The 14,577-nt window shown below is 34.9% G+C and overlaps 1 protein-coding gene across 3 annotated transcripts in view; it reads right to left on the bottom strand.

The window, feature by feature from the left end:
• Window positions 1-14,577, bottom strand: part of LOC140452573 (monocarboxylate transporter 14) — a 194,535-nt gene that overhangs the window by 107,743 nt on the left and 72,215 nt on the right. For all 3 annotated transcript variants that reach the window (XM_072546899.1, XM_072546902.1, XM_072546909.1), the window contains one exon: window positions 578-1,906. In XM_072546899.1, the coding sequence (XP_072403000.1) occupies window positions 578-1,906 (1,329 nt within the window). The remainder of the gene's footprint in view (window positions 1-577; window positions 1,907-14,577) is intronic.

Here is a 14,577-nt window from a genome sequence, read left to right as displayed (position 1 = left end):
ATTTTTATAAAAATAATGTGTGTACATAATATTGACATTTTAGTTTTTTTATATTAAAGTAATTATATGTTCTCCATCACTGAGGCGTTCAGTTATTGCTTGATCCCTTAGGGTTTGCTCATTTGCATTTTATGATGTATTGTATTTGAAGTTTGTCGGGGTGGTCATATTAAAGTTGAGTGAAAATCCAGATAAGAAGGTATCAATTATTACGTTTTTTTCTGCATTAACCAACCCTACATTTAGACCTTCTTTGTAGTATCATCATTTTCAAATGTTCTATAGCTCGAAGTAAAGAAATATTGAACAATTCGTGGGAATTAGATGACGTAGCAGATAAAATATTAAGTAAATAGAAGTAACACAGGTGGTAATAACGATTGATACTCCGAACTAATAAAGACAAGCTCAAAAGCAAAAAGAAAAACTTGGAAATGTTGAGATTTTTATAGCTCATTGTGGTTCAAATTATTATGACTATTAAACAAGTCATATATTATGGCATTGGATCATGTGATTATATTTTCAAACCAGAATATTTATATCTACCTTATAAAATAAAAGATTCAGTACTTACATCACTGGCATTCCTGCTGATATTTCTACTGATGAAAGAACCAGTCGAGTCGTTTCTCTTTCTTCTCATATCTCCATTGGAACTGTTGACTGCATTTCTCGAAGACGATATAATAGGAACTAACGTTGGTTTGAATCTCTCCCCGAACGAAGTTTTCCTCATTCTATCAAAAGTAGGCACTGATCCATTCTTCGGTAAACCTTGAACGTGCGTTGTAAAAGCCGGTTGACTAGCATTTCTAGGCATAATTTTAGGGTTTCTAGGTACTTCGATAGCGCTGTTATCCGAATCTCTTCTTACTCTTTGGCTTGTTTCCGACGGACCGTTTTCTACTTTTTTACCTGATTTAATCTCAGTAATACTTTCCCTTGGACTAGGTGTTCCAGAGCTGCCGCTATGTTCGGTGACTTTAGCTTCTGTTATAGTTGGAAGAGTAGGTACAGTGGGAATTGGGGTAATGTTGCTTCCCGCAGCTAGTTGATCTAAAGCTAAACTAGAGTGTACTCCAGGATCTCTATTAATAGGTTGTTTCTGTCTTTTCTCCATGGTTCCATCAGGAAGTTGTACCATGAAGTAAGATCCACCTATACTGCCTCTTTCCATCGCCAACTTCCGTTCTTCTGCCATTCGCTGTAAAAGAGGTTTCTCTCCGTTGTCTTTTGGATATTCCAATGGTCTCATCAAAGCACCAAATAGGATACAATTGAGAATCAGCCCTGCCAGTATAAGATTCGCTCCTCGCCAACCGTATTCTTCCAAAAGAGCAGTAGCTAGTGGCGCGAAAGTGAATGTACCTACACCTGATCCACATACTGCTATTCCCGTGGCTAGCGATCTTTTTGTTTCAAAATAGTACCCGACACAAACCACTGCCGGCAGATAAATCAAACCGAAACCGATTCCTCCTATAAATCCATACGTAAACATAAGCCAGTTCACAGTTGGACTGAATATCGATAATACGAAAGCAATGGTGGCAATAATACTTCCCGAAATACACACTGCCCTACAACCGAACTTGTTCGTCAAAGCACTTACTAGCGGACCCGCGCTTAGGTACATTCCCGAAAGGAGGGATCCCACCCACGCCGTTCTTCCTTTAGTTTCATCATAATAAAATACTATATCGGAGAGGAAAATACCGAACGTATAGGCTATACCGTCCACGATCATGTTACACATGAACGAAGCGAATACCACGACCCATCCGTATCCCCCGTCGGGAGGGGGCGGAAGATCGTGGTAATAGCAGTACTCATCCTCGAATTCATCTTCTTGTTGTTCTGCTGTTAAACGGGCTGCTTCTTCACATGCCACTTCACTATCAGTCTGAAACAGAAAAACAAAAGGATTAGATATTAAGAATTTACTAAACAGTAAAGCAGGTCTGTAAAGACCAACTCTAACATTGAAGAAAATGGTTATGACTTATATTTCTAAATACAGTTTATTTGCCATACAACTTAAGTGATCTTCCGATAGTACCATTTGCTAGTAAAAGTGTAGGTTTACACGACACTTATTTTGAAGAGTAGTGTAAACATGGTACATGGATTGTACAAAACTGAATTCAAAAAACAAGAATACGAAAAAAATCTGTAAATAAATTTATTTTAAGTAACTAGAACAACATGTGAGAAAATAATGTACTGTCGCTCCTACTTTTTAAAGTGCAAAAAAATCAATCCATAACATCTTCTTCTTCTTGCAGTTTGGCTACCATCACAGCAATCTTTACTTTGTTGGCTGCAGCTCTGAACAACTGTATTGAACTGCACCCATACCACTCCCTTAAATTTCGCAACCAGGAAATCCTCCTGCGTCCCACATTTCTCTTTCCCGAGATTTTTCCTTGGATTATGAGTCTAAGCAGAGAGTACTTTTCTCCTCTCATTATGTGGCCCAGATATTCCAGTTTTTTCGTTTGTATGGTTTTTATGACTTCGCATTCCTTCCCCATCTTGAGCAGAACATCTTGATTTGTTACTCTTTCTGTCCATGGTATTTTCCACATTCTCCTGTAACACCACATCTCGAACGCCTCAATGTTTTTGATGTTTATCTTTTTCAGTGTCCAGGCTTCCATGCCGTACAGCAGAACGGAGAAAACATAGCACCTTAACATGCTCGTTCTTAAGTTTATATTTATGTCCCGGCTGCATAGGAACTTTTTCATTTTGACAAACGATTGTCTCGCTATCTCTATTCGCCTCTTGATTTCTCTTGTCTGGTCATTAGTATCAGTGAAGCAAACCCCTAAATATTTGTAGGACGTAACTCTTTCAACTGGCTGATTATTTATGGTTAAATTCACATTGGTGTATAGCTTCTTTCTTAAATTCATGAATTTAGTCTTTTTGATGTTCAGTTTTAGACCATACTTTTTGGTATGGGTGTTTATGTTTTCCATCAAAAACTGTAAATTTGCTAGGTTATCTGTTACTATTAGCGTATCATCAGCGTATCGTATATTGTTAATTAACTCTCCGTTAATGTTCATACCAATGTTTTGCTCTAGGAACGCTTACGGCCACAATAACAAAGTAGTTCTCAATCCCAAAGCATGGACATTACCAACATGGAATGTCAGAGGTCTTTACGGCAAAGAAGTTGAACTTGCTGAAGAATTTTAAAAAAATCAAATAAACGTGCTAGATATAACAGAGACCAAAAAGAAGGCAAAAGCACGCAGTTTTGAGAGAATGGGCAATTTCTTATCACCAGTGGAGTGTCACAAAGCGAAAGTGCAAAAGAAGGTGTAGGCTGCCTAATAAACAGTAACCTAATAAAGAATATTAACGATTGGGAATGCATTTGAGGAAGTATTCTAAAGTTAATACTGGTAACATAAATTAGTTAATATTATCGTTATGTATGGAATAAACGATGACGAAAAAGCAGATAGCAAATATTTATTCTGGGATAAGGCCTCAGAGATAATAGACAATTTAGAAGACAACACTATAGTATTAGGTGACCTAAATTGTCGAGTGAGTGCAAGAGATAAACATACCCCAGATGTATTAGATGATATGGTAAAGAAATAAAAAACGACAATGGGGAACGTATTATTGACCTATGCAGAGAAAATAATTTAATAATAATGAATACATTTTTTCAACAAAGAAATGCACACAAATACACAAGAGAAGTCAAAAGCAGAGGAGGAAGATCCATCACAGACTATGTGTTATTGGACAGACCATCAAAGCAATGTATTAAAGTCGTAAGAGTAAAACGAGGAGCTGAGGTAAATAGTGACTACCACCTAATTGTAGCTAGGACCAGTTTGAGATTGCGACGAGAACCAATAACGAAAGAAAACAAAGAAAATGAGTAAAATAAAGAAAAAAAACCCCTATAGAAGTAATCAAGTCATATAAGCTAGCAGACCAGAAGAAGTTTGAGAATTACGTGGATAACTGCATAACAGAGCACGCTGAAAACTTAGACCAAACTTTGCAAAAACTGACAGAAGCACTACTAAACGGTAGTAAACAAGTATGCAGAATAACAAGAAATAATGAAAATAAGAAGTATACAAACTCGTGGAACAATGAAATAAAAGCAGAAGTAAAGGCCAAGAAGATAGCTTGAAATAATTATCTAAGAAGTGAAACCACAGACAACTAGCAAACATACAAGCAGCAGAGAACCAAAGTCAAAGCAATGCGGAAAAGTTGGGAAGTATTTGGAAACAGGATGGAAGAAGACTACCACACAAACCAAAAGTTATTCTTGAAAACCCTGAAGAATTTAAGAAGCGAAAACTCTCCAGAAACACCAAAGCAGATAACGAAGGGCACCTACTGCATGACAATGATCACATCTTAGATAGATGGAAGCAATATTTCGAGGATCTACTGAACACCCAAAGTTATGTACAAAGCAATCAAGAAGAATCAGAAGAGGTAGAGCACGAAGACCAAAATCCAGGAGAAATAACTATGGCATAAATAAAAGAAATTATACAAAAACTTAAAAAAAGGTAAGGCGACTGATTTGATAAAATCACAGTGGAAAAAAGGGAGATAAGCGGGAATTTAGTAACTACAGAAGTATAACACTACTGAGCATCACATCTAAGGTGTACGAGAGAATATTAGAAAAACGGCTTTTACAATAAGTTGATTCTGAAATGGAACAATCACAGAGTGGGTTCATAAAAGGCAGAAGCATCTAAGACTACATTTTTACTATCAAGAAATGAATACAAAACGCTCGGAACTTAAGCACTGAGTTATAGCAAGCCTTTATTGACAGAAAAAGCATTTGATAGTATTCCAAGAAAGTAATAGACATATGCTTAAAGAAAGGTGTCAATACCAAACTCAGGGAAGCCATTATGAGACATACAATGAACAGGGTCAGACCCGATAATACGGAATCCAAAGAGTTTATAGTAAATGAGGCCCCACACTATTGAACATCGACATACAAATCTAGAAGCGGTATGGATCTCAGGATCATAAATTTGAGGATTAATGAATAACCTATAAATACTTGGGAGTACAATAAATAACGAACAGAGGAACTGAAGAAATAAGTTCGGGAATAGAAAATGGGGCTCGGATGTACCACGCAATCAAAAGTACCTACGCTTTTACATAAAAAAAGTATCCCGAAAAGCCAAAGTGGCCATCTATTAGAGGGTGCTTGTGCCGATTTTATTTTTTGGTAGTGAAAGTTGGTTACTGATAAATTAAAATCGAAAATGCAGAGCATAGAAATGAAGTTTCTTAGAAGAATAATGGGTATAACCAGATTGGACAGGATTAGAACTGACGCAGTTACAGAACATATTAAGGTCCAACTAATTATTACGAAAATTGAGAAGTCCCAACTAAGATGGTATGGACACATGATTAGAATGGATCAAGAAAGACCAGTTAAATAAATATGGGAAGCGAGAAGACAAATTAAGAGCAAATGAAGACATGGGACGATAATGTGATTTCAATTCTAGAGACAAAAGGCATTAGCAAAGAGCAAGCAAGAAACCAAGCAAAGAATAAGAAGCAATGGAGAAAAATTTACACCCATTACACCCGAAATATTAGGGTAAAAGGAACAAACATTATTTTGTCATAACTGTTTTTTATCAACAAAACTACTTTTCATTTTTTTAATTTTCGAATAATGCTATATGTTTTTCCAAATAAATAATTTTTTCGTATAAATTGTGTTTTTTATTTACATATAATGTTTCTCTTTAAATCTATATCCAATCTATAAGTGCCATCTCCAAATGTGTCTTTTTCGCTATAAAATTTAGGGACATTATGCTAGCCTTCTACTTGCGATTTGTAGTCGCGCGATTGTTTAGTCGCAAAAACTAAACACATTGTTTTAAATACAAGTCAAAATATTGGCGACTAAATAATCACAGCGATTAGGAACTGAGCCACCTGTCTTATTTTTACCGCGACGCGATAGTCGCCTGCAACAATGAACGGACAAGCTTAGATATGCATCCACTTACGACTATTAGTCGCGATTCTGAAGCCAGCTATTTAATTTTCAATTTTTTTAAAATATCGGACAACAAGGAATATGTTGGAAATGTTGAGGGCATTTTGAGTACTATTGATTCTGATTTTGAGTACTATTGTTCAAATAACATGTAAAACTGTCCTTTAAAACTCTTTGATTTGTTAACGGATGAGGGATGAATCCAATAACAATGCTTTCGTCGTTTGGTTCTCACTCGACGCAAAAGAGCGATTACACAACTAGTTTCGATGTCATCCATTGAAAAACTTATGTAATTAAGCGATTTATAAATCGCAGTGGAGGCACCCTCTAGATTTTCTACTACAGCGATTTTTTGTCGCCGCGACTAAAAATCGCAACTGGAGGGCTAGCCTTATTCTTATCTCTAAATATAATAAGTTTCAAAATCTTAAAATTTGCATTTATAGACAATTTGTAGCTAATCTACACTTCTAATATTGACAGGTCGTTATCACTTCCGGTAGTACCGAAAACGAAAAAAGGAAGATTACAAACAAAATTTCTTGAAAATTTGTATTCACAGAAAGTAATGTTTTTTAGAAATTTACATCGGAATCCGATTTCTAAGTACAGTTTGTTTACAAACGGTACAAAATCCGCATTTTTTAAAAATTAAATTAAACCCCGCCTTAAAATACAGGGTTTTAAATATGTGTATTTTAATAATTTTCTTTTTAAATGGTTTTAGCGTTCCCTATACCTAGCATATACTTTTGGAGTTGGTTGTAGTTTAATGTTGACCTAATTCTAATCTATAATCAAACTCAAAAACAAAGGTAGCCACGACAAGAAATATTCATTTACAGACTGCGTAACTTTTAATTGTTATTCTTCTTGTTATTTATATTCTTGGCCTATAAGAACAAAAAAAAACGGATTGTTCCACATCATCAAATCTACTAAAAATGGACATTAAATGGAGGAGAAAATGATGTATTTTCAATAATAATATATACAACTAATTTAAAAAAAAATAAATGCTAAAGAGTAGGAATGAAACAAACGTAAACTATTACTATTGATTTTAGTTAATAAATTAATCACGTACTAGTCAAAAAATTACACTTTAAAGTCCTTCAAATGAATATGTTATACTGTCATTAATACAATACACCAAATATGTATCAATCTAAATAATTTATCGATTCAAGGCGCTAGGCGACAATACAATAATACGACAATTGTCTTATAAAGAATGAACAAACATAGCAAAATTTACTACACATGACACGCACGTGATTGTCATTGTGGTTAGTTAACTATTTATATCCGGTACACTCTAGGGATTGTTACAATTATAAGCAATTTCAGTATAATATTCGCCATAAATAAAAGTAAAATTAATGTCAAAAATATAGTATTTGAATGTCAATAATAAAATACGTAAAAGTAGAGTTGTAACCGCCTCATTATTATGCCTTTTACGCTTTTACCTATAAGAATAGAGGTATAAATTTATAACATATCTTGAGTTTAGGTGTAAAACAAGGATATACCTTGTCGCCCATAAAGATCTAGAACGAACTTACATTTAAATAAAATAAAATATTTTAAATATTAAAATAAAAATGGCTGGTAATAAAATTTAATAATAATGTAGTCTAAAGGATAGGCACATATCCGAAGAAATTTTTTTATCATTTGTAGAATCATTTGTTAAAAGTTCTTGACAGTATGCCAAAGTAAATTTGTTTTTACCAACGGAAAACCTAGTAATTCTTAATTTTAAGCAGTAATAAAGTATTTTTATTTGAAATTAAAGCGGAGCTGGAATCAATGGTATTATAATCAGTTACTTCGTTTAAAAAAAACGGGTCGCCGAATTGAAGTCTGATCGTATAAGCACACATAATAAACCTCCTATTGGACTACCAAAAGCCTACTTGAGCTACTGGCTCTATGAAATATATGACGAAACAATCTACCATCCCCTATTGTGGAACCTACCATCCCCGTGGACTAAAAGTGAGTCAGAATGCAAACTTAGTGTGTATTCTAACCACCTAATTTGCGGTCGGCCTCTGCTTCTTCTTCCTATAGGTGTTCCTGTCGTCTGCTTTTTAGCGAACGACAGGACCGACCATAGCAGTGTTTTGTATATAATAATTTAGTTTTTCTTTGGATATTTCTTGAGTGGAATTGTTTTTGGAGTCCATAGTATGCCCTATTTATAAGGTTTATTCGTCTTTTAATTTCTTCGCTTGTTTTGTTGGTAGTAGTCATTAGCGAGCCAAGGTATGTGAAGCTGTCGACAAGTTTAAAGATATGATTTCCAAAGACTGTTTCCCGTTCCTCATTTGTTATAGGATCCTTAGTAACCAACGTGTACTTGGTTTTGTCTTCGTTGATGACTAGACCGACCTGTTTCGTCGCCGTAACTCGCTTGCTATGTCCTATTATGTCAATATCATCAGCGTTGCTAAGATTTGTATCGATCTATTGTAAATAGTACCGCCGTCTCTAATTCGTGTGTCTCAGACGGTCTTTTCCAAGGCAATGTTAAATAGGAGACAAGCCAGGGCATCGCTTTGTCTTAGTCCATCCTTTATCTCAAAGGATCGAGAATCTTCTCCCTGTATCCTAACGCTGGCTTTTAAGTTAGACATTGTCATTCTCGTTAATCGGATAAGTTTTTCGGGTACACCAAACTCACTGTTCTCTCGACACTGTCTTATGCGGCCTTGAAGTCGACGAATAGGTGATGGGTTTCAATGTTAAATTCAATTTTCTCAAAGATCTGTCTTATTGAATGAATCTGGTCAAATGTTAATTTTTCTGGAGTAAATCCGGACTGGTATTTTCCAACTATGCCAACTTTGTAAAGTTGTTGCCTTTCGTAGAGAATATTTGATAGTATTTTGTAAACAGTTGTTAACAGGATTATACCCCTATAGTTGTCACACTGGAGCTGATCGCCTTTTTTATGTAACGGGCATATTACGCCTTGAGACCATTCACAGGACATGGTTATATTTTGCCAGACCAGAAGTAAAAGTTTATGCAGTGCTTGTAGTAAGGCGTCGCAACCATTCTTGTAGAACTCACTACAAATTTGATCAGTTCCTGGTTATTTATTATTTTTAAGCTTTTTAATGGCTTGGGCAATCTCTTCAGTAGTAGGTGGTCTATCGTTTGAGTTGAATAGATTCCAATCATTTCGATCTGCTACAGTGTTATCTGCTTCCTCGTTATAATGGCCGTTAAACTCGAAAATTCAACCCATCCGTTCAAGATTGAGACCGTATCACTTAGGAATGTCCTTCTCCATCCTTACAGCTCCCTATTCTTGGCTTAAACTCTTATTTACATTTCTGTAGAACTTTAAGAGTTTCGTTTTGATTTCTTACCCATTCTATGTTTTCTAACTGCTTTTCTTCAAATTGTCTTTTTTTTGTTCTATGTAATCTTTTTTCTTCCCTTCTTAGGGTCCGGTATTCCTCCTTTGCTCTTGTGCATCTAGCTTGATTTGTCTTTAGATATGCTCTATTTTTGTTATCTGTTGCTTCTTGGCACTCCTTGTCAAACCATTCGTTTTGTTTAACTGGTTTCTTTTTTCCCAATATTTACCCTCTCGCAACGGTTTCAATGCGAAGATGATCAACATATCTTGTTTGTCTTGTTTTATATATTTATCCTTCTTTAGGTTTGTTATTCTTCCTCTGATTTTTGCCATTACAAGAAAGTAGTTACTATCTATGTTTGGTCCATGAGGTCGAAAGAATGCCTTGCATGCATAAGGAAATGATCTATCTGGTTAACGGTTTCGTTGTCAGGTGATTTCCATGTTCCTTTGTGTATCATTTTATGGAGAAATCTTGATCCTCCTACTATCATGTATTTAAAGCATGTTGAAGATATTAATAAATTTAAAAAGATAATGTAAAGACACAAAAATATGTATATGCTTAATGTAAAACGATAATGTAAAGAACCAAAAAAACAGGTAAAATATTGCTGTAGGTAAAAAATTTCCAAAGGTAGTATTCCCAAGAATTATATAAAAAATATATCTTAAATTTTTCATTGCATAAAGGTTATATTAAAATTATACTGAAATCTACTTATTTAATTAAGTATTTTTCTTGTTTTAACTATTTAAACTTAATACACATTAAAAATATTGTGTATGGTGTCGGTTTCCTTTGACTGTAGGCTTAATCCATTAGCTATCTCTTAGATATCTCTTATACTGATTATATTTTTGAATAATAATAACCTATTTGATAATAATGATTTACAAATATAATTTACACAGCTTTACAATATACAGCTTTATATATATATATATATATATATATATATATATATATATATATATATATATATATATATATACAGGTACATATATATTTTTTCCAAAAGGAAAATAAAATTCCTGTAGCTGACTGTATACCATATCTCACAAAAGTTTTAGTTAGAAATCCTTTATAAAAGGGGCTACATCACAACAGAACGTTTTCGGACTAACTAGCCCATCATGAGTGCATTTACCAGGTGTAAATGTTACCAGATGTTAAAGTTTTTAACCGACTCCCAATTGAGGGGTTGCTGACCCAGAGACGATGTCTCTCTATCGGCCATCTAGAGCCCCTAGAGAGTTGCTGAGTCTCGCTATAAACTCATCCACGACCAGATTCCAGAAGTGAGATAAGACTCACTCTGCGAACATCCTCTGGCTACTTGTATATCTCTCAGAAAAGACGCATATATCACAGGGCTCTTCAACATTCAGTCGGTCAACCTGCAGCTTGTTTCTTGTATTCCTTTCAGCCGAATTGCCCTTGTGATTACGAGATATGTTGTTGAATGTTCTACTTATATCGAGAAATGCACCCAGCATTTCTTGGTTTTCCAGAACGTACTACACCCTCTGTAAGAGATGATGCAGTTCTAAATCAGTTGTACCATAACACCTGAAGAAGCTAGAACATGTTAAGTATTAATTAGTGTAAAACATGTTATGTATAAGTAAATGGAGTGAAATATAGTGGACTGTAGCATCTAATCATAAATCTTGGATTTGTTATTTTAGTAAATCCGTTTCTGTGTTTAAGAAGGCTGCTTTTTCTATGACCGCTTTATGACCTGCATTTAAATAGTTTAAGTGCCGCATAATTTATTCTGACTACTTTATAATTGTTCATAGATAATAAATCTTCTTTCTCTACTCCTACGTAATCTTTTTTTGTTGCAAAAGTTAAATGATTTGCAATGCAGTGCACAATGATATGTAAATAAAAATCGATGTGTGCTATTAAGACGAGTTAACCTTGAAACTGAAATACTTCTACTGGATTTCGATAAAGAGCGTTATCATGTGTTGTAATAAATTTTTGTGCAAAAAATGTATAGGTATAAGACTATATAATTATATATATATATATATATATATATATATATATATATATATATATATATATATATATATATATATATTTGTGTGTGTGTAACTATAATATTAATTGGAATGTAAGAAGGTTCAATAATATAACAAAAACAATGATGATTTATTAAAAATAATATTTCATAGTGTCCTAAACAAGTCTGCAATTTCAATTAAATGTTTTTAAATTGCGGTGTTATATAGCAATATTACGAAAATAGTTCATTGGATTAATCAAAAAAACAAAAAACTGTTAATTTCACCTAATATATATTGAACAGATATCTTGAAGAACCAATGACTGATGCTGAAGAAAAAATATTTACGAAGATTCATTAATCTTTAATCATTAATTGAAATAAGATGTGGAGTGAGACAGGGATGCGTATTGTCGCCAATTCTTTTTAATGCCTACTCCGAAGAGATCCTGAAAAACGCTCTTGAGGGTGAAACAGCTGGAATAAAGGTAAAGAGAATTCCCATTAACAACATTAGATATGCGGACGACACTGTAATCTTAACCGAAAATATTGAAGATCTTCAGAGACTGGTGACCAGAATAGCGGAGTATGTAAAAGAGTATGGTCTAACAATGAATGTCAAGAATACGAAATTTATGAGAATATCGAAACAGAAATAACGAGAATATTCTAATAAACGGAACCAACGTCGAACAGGTGGACAAATATGCATATCTGGGAACAATGATTAACTCCACAAATGATTACATTCAGGAGATCAAAATCAGAATAGAAAAGGCTAGAGCAAATTTCAACAAAATGAGAAGAGTGCTATGTACAAAGGATTTAAAATTGGAACTAAGAGTTAGGTTGGCGAGGTGCTATGTTTTTTCGACTTTATTTTATGGAATGGAATCTTGAACCTTGAATGCGACATCAATGAAAAAACTGGAATCATTCGAGCTGTGGGTTTATGGAAGAATTCTGAAAATATCATGGACAGTACACGTCACAAACAAAGAGGTTCTGAGAAGGATAAATAAAGAAATAGAAATTTTAAATATAATTAAAACAAGAAAATTGGAATATCTCGGACATATTACACGTGGAGAGAAATACACCTTGCTCCAACTGATTATGCAGGGAAAGATCCAAGGAAAGAGAAGCATAGGGAGGCGTAGAATGGCATGGCTGCGCAACCTGAGAGAGTGGTACGGATGTACATCAAATGAACTTTTCAGAACAGCCGTCTCGACCTCCGCCGCGGAGTTGGCACTTGAAGAAGAAGATTAATCTTCAAGAAGTGCTATTAGCAGCGATCACATATTATATTCCATGGTCAAGAGTTCTTTCTACCCTGTCAATATTTTCTTTTATTAACTATTTGATGTCACGTTCTACCCCGTTTTACTTTTCACGTGTCTCCTGTATTGCAACTTATTTGAAAGATATTAAGCGTGTGTCATCCTTTGACATTTTTGACACTAAAAACAGGAAGTAATCTCAGAAAAAAATGAATTTGGGTTGGGTTTTCTAGCGTTTTTTTAAATTCACTCGTACATTTCTAAATCAAAGCTGCAGACCCATTTTGGATTTTACACTTACTTTTTATATATACATTTATGTATAAAAGGCGTACACTAAAAGTTTTGCAACAATAAATAAAGTTAAATATATTTTTGGAAAAATCAGCTTTATTGTTTTTTAAAGTATTCGCCTTTAAGATCAATACACTTTTGCATTTGAAGAAACCAATAGTTGAAGCATCTATGCCAGTCCGAAATAGGTATATGGGAAAGGAGATTTTTGTATCTTTGACTGCCTTATCTGGCCTTGATACCTGAAAACGGGGCCAAGTCAGGACTGTATGTATGCAGGATGAGCCGCTAAATCCATGTATTTTGCCTCCAAATACAACTGTGGCCGAATGGTCTTCATGGAATTCGTGATATATATTCGTAGATGCATCAAAGCTTGAATTCTTCAAACCATCTGCGAACAGTTGACGGGTCTGGTGCTTTATCACGAAAACCAACCATCGTACGAAAACTTTCACGAGATTTTATTTTTTTCGCGCAATTTATTGTTTTGAAAATTTGTTGCTACTAAACCAGGAGATGGATTTTTAATCTGTGAATGTTTTTTACCATAAAAAATGTCAAAATTTACGAAAATCATATCAGCGAAGTCGAATAACTCGCTAGGTGGAAAGAACTTCTGTTTCCGTCCTTATATACTGAAGTATACAAGTGCTATTAGTACACAATACCTAGCTAATAATTTTATTTTAACAATCCCAAAAAAAAAAGACCAATGGAGTAAAAATCTGGGATCTGACCATCAATCAATCCACTGACCAGTAAAGTTATTACCGAAGAACTGCCTTATTGACATTGTTAATGTGGAGAAGTACCATTCTGTTAAAAAACTACGATCCCCAAACGATATTAAAAAAAAAACCAACTAAGATATATCTTTGAAAAACAAGAAATTTAAATATATCCCTGCATTTTAGGGAGAGAATTTTGCATTGTGTATGGGAAATCAATACGAGGGCTTTGAAATTAGTGGAAATTAGCACACAAAGTCAAACAACGATTGGGGCTCTTAGGAATACCGAGAAGACCTTGACAGGCTGGTGAATCATAACAGTGTCACATTGGTGGTGGTAACCCTTCAAAGATGAGGTGTCTGGGGCCCGCACGGTAGAGCTCTTTGGCACCGGACGAAAGGACGGGGATACGGAGACCCCTGTAGGGGGCCATTTGCTATTACTAGGGACACGAAGGCACCAATGGGGAGCTCTTTTATGGTACAGTGGTAACGGAAACCCCCATGGGTTTGAGAGTTCGGAAACCCTCCGTTCAGATGGTTATGAGGAGGGCCCCGTGGTGGAGCCTACTGCAGGTTCAGAGGTAGTGGGTGCATTGGGGGAGCCACTGACCTGGTAGAAAGGCTTTGATTTTGTTTTTTATGATTACTTATCATTTTAGATCCAACGAGTAGCTAGGGATATAACAGTGCGTTACCTTCACTTGGAAGTAGGGGAGGTGGCGGGGTTTTGATAGCGAGTTAAAAGATTTCACCATCTTTACCCTCCATCACTAGCCACAGACTGTCAACAACCGTTTTCCTATCCGCCA

The sequence above is a fragment of the Diabrotica undecimpunctata genome, chromosome 1 (genome assembly GCF_040954645.1).
Source record: "Diabrotica undecimpunctata isolate CICGRU chromosome 1, icDiaUnde3, whole genome shotgun sequence".
Taxonomy (NCBI): domain Eukaryota; kingdom Metazoa; phylum Arthropoda; class Insecta; order Coleoptera; family Chrysomelidae; genus Diabrotica; species Diabrotica undecimpunctata.
The sequence above is the reverse complement of the archived record's forward strand: the minus strand, read 5'-3'. Positions and strand labels throughout refer to the sequence as shown.